This window comes from Pygocentrus nattereri, chromosome 4 (assembly GCF_015220715.1).
Source record: "Pygocentrus nattereri isolate fPygNat1 chromosome 4, fPygNat1.pri, whole genome shotgun sequence".
Classification (NCBI taxonomy): Eukaryota; Metazoa; Chordata; class Actinopteri; order Characiformes; family Serrasalmidae; genus Pygocentrus; species Pygocentrus nattereri.
The window spans coordinates 2,265,819-2,273,318 of record NC_051214.1 but is presented as its reverse complement, the minus strand read 5'-3'; the positions used below and the strand labels follow the sequence as shown (position 1 = coordinate 2,273,318).

Here is a 7,500-nt window from a genome sequence, read left to right as displayed (position 1 = left end):
CTTATATCAGAGCTTCATTCCTACAGTGTCGCCCCATCAAAACACAGAATAAAATATTTAAGGAAATGCAGAGAGCCGCTTTCTGAATGTACTGAAAAACTCTTAGAGAAATTACAACACTAACTATTAAAAATTTACTGTTGTTTATATGTAATTACATAATGAATAACACACACATCTTGAGTAATTAATGATTTTTTCTCTCTCTCTCTCTCTCTCTCTCTCTCTCTCTCTCTCTCGCTCTCTCTCTCTCTCTCGCTCTCTCTCTCTGTGCAGGGTCCTACATGATGGTGGACTCGTCTCAGCACGACCCTGGAGAGAAGGCTCGTCTGATGCTGCCGGTGATGAAGGAGAACGACACTCACTGTATCGACTTTAACTACCTGCTGTTCAGCCCTGACGGCTCCAGCCCCGGAGCGCTCAACGTCCTGGTGAAGGTCAACAAGGGCCCGCTGGCCAACCCCATCTGGAACATCACCACACACACCGGAAAGGACTGGAAGAAGGCCGAGCTCGCTGTCAGCACCTTCTGGCCCAACGAGTACCAGGTAAACTGACCGACCGACCGATCAGGTTAAAGAAAGGCCTCTGCGTAATGCTGGCCGTTAGCAGTGAACGCTCTCCGGTCACCAGCGGTCAGCGTTACGCAGACGATGCAGTGCTAAGTGGCGGCTGCCAGCGACCAGCTCTGTCCACACTGCACAGTTTAGGAAGGACAGCTTCAATAGCACCTTGTACACGACGCATAGAGCAGGTTCTACATTCAGGTCTTCTCCTCTCTTCTCTTCTCTTCTCCTCTCTTCTCTTCTCTTCTACTCTCTACTCTTTTCTTCTCTTCTCCTCTCTTCTCTTTTCTTCTCTTCTCTTTTCTTCTCCTCTCTTCTCCTCTCTTCTCCTCTCTTCTCTTCTCTTCCCCTCTCTTTTCTTCTCTTCTCTTTTCTTCTCTTCCCCTCTCTTCTCTTCCCTTCTCTTCTCCTCTCTTTTCTTCTCTTCTCTTCCACTCTCTTCTCTTCTCCACTCTTCTCCTCTCTTCTCTTCTCCTCTTTTCTCTTCTCTTCTCCACTCTTCTCCTCTCTTCTCTTTTCTTTTCTTTTTTCTTCTCTTCTCCTCTTCTCTTTTGTTCTCTTCTATCTTCTTTTCCTCTCTTCTCTCCCTCTGTGTGTGTCTCTCTCTTGCTCCCTCTGTCTCTCTCTCCCTTTTTCTCTTTCACTCCTGCTGTCTCTCTCTCTCTCTCGCTCCCTCTGTCTCCCTCTGTCTCGCTCTCTCTCTCTCTCTCTCTCTCTCGCTCCCCCCCTCTCTCTCTCTCTCCCTCTCTCTCTCTCCCTCTCCCCCTCTCTCTCTCCCTCTCTCTCTCCCTCTCTCTCTCCCTCTCCCCCTCTCTCTCTCTCTCTCTCTCTCTCTCTCTCAACCTCCCTCTTCTCTCTCTCTCTCTCTCTCTCTCTCTCTCTCTCTCTCCCTCCCTCTCTCTCTCTCTCTCTCTCTCTCTCTGTTTCTCTCCCTCTCTCTGAATAATGAAAGGCTCTGTTTGTGTTGGTCTAATTGGGAGTCCTGACTGATTCTCATTTACTCTCTTCCTCCGTCCGTTGTGTGTGTGTGTGTGTGTGTGTGTGTGTGTGTGTGGTAGAGCTGCACACTGCAGTCAGAGTACAGTATTGCCGTTATGTTGCTAGATACACTACATACACTATTACAGTTGTGTTTCCATTATAATATAAACACACTGGGAAACCTGGAAGAGACATGATTAAAGAGAGAGTCTGGCAAAGAATTCAAATATACCAAGAATCCCCCTTTCCTAGCGCCCTCTTCTCTTCTCCTCTCTTCTCTCCTCTCCCCCGTTTCTTCTCTTTTCTCCTAGATGTAACAGCTTTGGGTGATGTTGGCCTGTGTGCGAGCAACAGAGGATGCAGGTGTGATTTCCAGCTCAGTCAGATGTTTATGCTCTAGTCTTTATGCTGCTCTGTCAGAGCTGCTGTCCATGCCTGTACAGCACTGTGAGCCGCAGTAACACTCCTAGGTTTCTCCTTTAGAACAGCAGAGTTGATGAGATTACAGTCTGATGCCCCCGGTGGTCACAGACCGACACTGCATCCAATTTAACACTCATTCATACAGAGCGAGCTGGGGCCTGTAAAGTTGGGGGAGTTTGGGGTGGGGCGGGGGGAGGTTGGTAATGTCTCATTTGGTAGAGGAAGTGTGATAATTGTTGCTGTGTGTTTGAGATCAGATGAACCTGTTCCTGCCTGTTAAAACTTCACACACACACACACACACACACACACACACACACACTTCTGTTAATCAGCCCACTCGCACCTCTCTCTCTCTCGACCCATTCTGTCTGTCTGTCTGTCTGAATATAATATAATATACTGAAATTACAACTTAAATTCAGGGGTTCTCCCGAGTGCCGTAACCGTCCAAGCGTTATTTCCATCATCAGGACATCGCGAGTTCGATCCCTGGTGATGCTGCAGTCGTCCGTTGCCAGGAGTCCAAGAGAGCACAAATGGCCTCACTCTCTCTGGGTGGGTAGGATGGCCCCCCGTCTCCCCCATCACTGAATGCGATGCTAGACAGCGCAGGCGTCTGTTAGCTGACGTAACAGATCGGTCAGTTGGCGCTTTCCTCCGAGCGCGATCGGCTGTCCCGTGACGTTGCGTGAGCGGCAGTTCGTAACGATGCAGTGGTTTCACAGGTCTCGGAGGAAGCCTGTGCTGCCTTCACCCTCCTAGTGTTGATGGTGTTGTGTAATTGGGGGAGTCCTAACTAGCGGGTGGAATTGGAGACGACTAAATTGGGGAGAAAATCGGGTAAAAATCCAAAAAAGCCCTCAAATTCAGATTTAAGGTGAGTTTAATGAAATGCTGGTACTGACAGGTGATGGTGATACCGTGTCTCGGTATCGGCGAGCTGTAGGAGAGCCGCTCCTGTTTGTGAGGGATGAAGATTCTTCACTCCAGCAGCTTCACATTTATATCAATAAGGGCTTTTCTGCAGCTCTGTTTACTCCGCCAGCTCCGCACTAATGATCAACCTGGATATATAAACACGGAAGCGCCGCCTCAGAGAGACGCTCCCGCTGACGGGTGAGGTGATGAGAGCTGAGCGCAGAGAATAGATTTTAATATCAGGTGGGATGATGGCAGCACTGATGACTCTGTGTGTGTGTGTGTGTGTGTGTGTGTGTGTGTGTGTGTGTGTGTGTGTGTGTGTGTGTGCAGCATCTTTTATATTTATTTTAATACAAACTTCAGTTCCAAAAGAGTGACGTTGGGGTGATTTCGGACTGGAAGCACTCTGAAATGTTCATAAAAACATCTTAAACAGGTGCAGAAGAGGAGCAAGGACAGGTCGAGCCTCAGCACTGTGCCGAGAAATGTGTCAGGAACGACATTCGGCCCCACTTTATATTCACGGTCATTAATAACTGTGTAGTTACATATTAACAGTCATGTAACAGCTGCTGTTACGGAAGGACTGGAGAAGTAGTTTGTTTATTAACTCTAGTTTTTGCTCATACATCAGCTTCCATTTGATATCGTCACTAGTAATCAAAACCGTGCACATACACAGCTTTAATAACGCTTAATATGAAGTGTTTCTCTCACTTCAATTTTGTTTTAATAATTAAGTGCATTAATAACTGACCATTAATAGTCTGATTCGCTCTTTATCAAAATGTGCGTTCTCAAACTTCTCGCAAAATGGTTATCTAGCACTGGCAGCACTGATTTTTCTTTCTTCTACGCTTTTCAACCAGCGCCACCAAATTCAAGCTGAAACTTTTACGTAAAAACATATAAACTCAGGGGTCAAAGGGCGCCCTCTAGAGTCAGTGTTTGGTTTGTCTGTTCTGGGCTACTGTAGAAGCATGGCGGTGGCAGTCCTTGTTGGAAGAGGAGCTGCTCCCTATGTAAATATGAAGGTCTCATTCTGAACTAACAAAAGCACAGGTTGCAGGTGATTATACATTAATGAAAACATGGTTTTGTATACAATATCCCATTTCTGCTAATAGATCCTTCTAAATCCAGATCGCTGCAATTTTAATGTAAAGTGGGACCCAACAATCCTCAACAAATGATTGCATCGATTTGGGGTATTTAACCCTCTATGGTGCCTAATTTCATTAAAGCATTCAGGGAATCTTGAGAAATCTCTCTGTGGAAAAGGCCAAAAACCACAATGGAATGCCCATTAATCCCTCAGGTGGCACTGCCCCACATGGTGATTCTTTGGCACGTGGGTTTGGGATTCTTTGGCACGTGGGTTTGGGATTCTTTGGCAAGTGGGTTTGGGATTCTTTGGCACGTGGGTTTGGGATTCTTTGGTACATAGGTTTGGGATTCTTTGGCACATGGGTTTGGGATTCTTTGGCAAGTGGGTTTGGGATTCTTTGGTACGTAGGTTTGGGATTCTTTGGCACGTGGGTTTGGGATTCTTTGGTACGTAGGTTTGGGATTCTTTGGCACATGGGTTTGGGATTCTTTGGCAAGTGGGTTTGGGATTCTTTGGCACACGCGTTAGGTATTCTTTGTCACATGGGTTTGGGATTCTTTGGCACATGGGTTTGGGATTCTTTGGCACATGCATTAGGGATTCTTTGGCACGTGGGTTAGAAATTCTTTGGCACATGGGTTTGGGATTCTTTGGCACATGGGTTAAGGATTCGTTGGCACGTGGGTTAGAGATTCTTTGGCACGTTGGTTTGGGATTCTTTGGCATGTTGGTTTGGGATTCTTTGGCAAGTGGGTTTGGGGTTCTTTGGCACATGCGTTTGGGATTATTTGGCACGTGGGTTTGGGATTCTTTGGTACGTAGGTTTGGGATTCTTTGGCACGTGGGTTTGGGATTCTTTGGTACGTAGGTTTGGGATTCTTTGGCACATGGGTTTGGGATTCTTTGGCAAGTGGGTTTGGGATTCTTTGGCACATGGGTTAAGGATTCGTTGGCACGTGGGTTAGAGATTCTTTGGCACATGGGTTAGAGATTCTTTGGCACGTTGGTTTGGGATTCTTTGGCATGTTGGTTTGGGATTCTTTGGCAAGTGGGTTTGGGGTTCTTTGGCACATGCGTTTGGGATTCTTTGGCACGTGGGTTTGGGATTCTTTGACATGTGGGTTAGGGATTCTTTGGCAAACAGTAGCAAAACTGTAAATGCTGTTCATCACTGCATCCGCAAATGCCAGTTAAGACAGTGCTATGAACAGCACAAGCCATATGCACCAAAGTTGAGAAATGCTGCCAACTTCTCTGGGCTCAAGATCATTTTAAATGGACTGATGCTCAATTGAGTGTATTGTTTTCTCAACCTTTGAGATTGTTTATGTAAATAACAGACATGAAGAAAGACCACCAGACCACCATTCAGATTGTTACCAGTGTGAAATTCAAAATCCAGTGTCTGTCATGGGGGGTATTAATGGGTAATTTGCACCACTGATGTTGAGTAACACTGTATGGTTTCACAGCTGAAGACTTGTAAAACTGAAGAAATCCGTTTGTGTCCTCAGTTACCAAATGGTTATTGTAGTGTAAACATTACACAACCGTTTTTCAAAGCCCGACAAAGGAAAACACTGAATGTTGTGTTTTTGTGCTGGTTTTAGTGTCATATTCACTTAAACTACGTTTACACAGCAGGTAAAAGTGGCCCAAATCCGATGTGGCACAGATGTGTGTCTGAGTGTCAGTATGAACAGATAAACCTGAAATCCGATCCGTATCCGATCTGCGGTGACGCGACTCTGTCTGAACAGCCAGATCGGATTTCATGCAACTTTTACGTCAGTCCAACTCGACATTCGTCATAATTTTTCATTTTTGATGATTCTGTACCAAAAAATTAGAGGAGACTCATCGCAGCCGTTACGGGTTTGAAGAGGTTTCAAACTAAAGAGCTGAACGCGGCCGGAGGAGCCCGAGGCTGCAGCGTCAGAGAACAGTTTAAAGAATCAGAGGACACGAACCAAAGAAGTGGCCGAGACCGAATAAGGCGCCGAATAAGAACACACCGTGGGTGAGGAGCCCAGCTGTCAACCACTGGAACTTCATAATTGCTCCTGTGATGCTGATGAAGACGAAACCGGGAGCGACTAGTGTTCGCTGGACGTCATGATCGTTTACCTCTGGACGAGCCTCGTGAAGCTCTGTCTGTTTGAGCATGTCAGCGGTTTAGGAGCTGATTTGGTGAGAAAATCAGATTTGGGCCACTTTTACCTGCTGTGTGAACGCAGCCTTACTGATTCAACTCTCTTGGACCTGAAGTTTAGAGTCGGAAAAGGGAAGTGTGTGTGTGTGTGTGTGTGTGTGTGTGTGTGTGTGTGTGTTCTGCTTTCCTCAGCGTGTGTCCTCCACAGAGCAGTTGGTTTCTGTGTTCGTGTAAGTGCACATGTTCTCTCTGGTTACGTGCCCTCGTGCCCTCTCTGTGGTGCACTGAGACTGACTTGAGGACACACACACACTAGTCTTGTTTAATCCTTGTGGGTTCTGTCTGCTTGTCAGCTCGCATTTGAGCCTCCTTTTTCCTCGAGGAGAAGAAAGAAAAGGAAACGAATACGACCGCAGCGCTGTTTTCCTGTAGCGGATCTCGGGTGTATGTGTTTGTTGTTGTACAGTTTCAGTACCACATTAAACAAAAGCCAGATAAAAGCACGCTCTAAAGATGGTTCTCCAAGGGTTCTTTGGTAAAGACAGTGGTTGCGTCCCCCGTGAACACTCAAAGAACCATTTGCAATGTGTGGTATATGGTTCTGAACATCACCTAATGGTCTTGTGCTATTGTTACAAGCTTTTGGTGCTACATTAAAGCAATAAGGCGTGAGAGGCTGTGCGCCACGGGGAAGGGCTCGGCAGTGTTGTTAGGCACGACGCACAGTGAAGTAAAACCTCCCTCCCTGTGATAAAATCACTGGGATGCACGGCCTCAAGTGGCGCATTGCTTTTATAAAATAACAGCCAACATAAAATATATTAAAATGCACAATTCTTCAGAAAATTACTTTGTTATTATTATTAATAATAATAAAAATAAACATGTGTTCCACCAATAAATCTAGATCCTTTAGAGCCGTGGTATCATTGCCAAGCAACCATGGACCTCTGAACGAGGAGAACTGAATAGTACAGCTGAGAGAGCCGTTTGGGACTCAGCCTGGGGTTGACGCGACTTCTGACTGAAACATGAACAGTGGAGGTGTGTAAGGAATTCAAGTGACTTCTATTGTGTTGTTTTACAGTAAATCGTACCGTAAGTGCTTTAATCCAAGCCTGTGATGTTCATGATGGAGCTGTTTAGGCTGTTTGCTCTTTTAGCCTGTTTGCCAGCTGACCGGCCTGGTTCTAGATAAGAATATAGGTCTCCAGCCCCTCATTTTAAACAGAACCGGGTTCTTACTTCATCAGTTTGCTCGGTGCTCCTTGCGAGCAGCTTTAGAGTCAGAGGTGATCCATTAAGAGCAGAAGGGTGTTCCGCGGTACGGAGTTCGGTCGTTGTCA

General features: G+C 46.2%; 1 protein-coding gene across 20 annotated transcripts in view; it reads left to right on the top strand.

Moving 5' to 3' along the window:
- Positions 1 to 7,500, top strand: part of ptprk (protein tyrosine phosphatase receptor type K) — a 216,360-nt gene that overhangs the window by 87,628 nt on the left and 121,232 nt on the right. For all 20 annotated transcript variants that reach the window (XM_037537657.1, XM_037537658.1, XM_037537669.1 and 17 more), the window contains one exon: positions 277 to 548. In XM_037537657.1, coding sequence (XP_037393554.1) covers positions 277 to 548 — 272 coding nt within the window. The remainder of the gene's footprint in view (positions 1 to 276; positions 549 to 7,500) is intronic.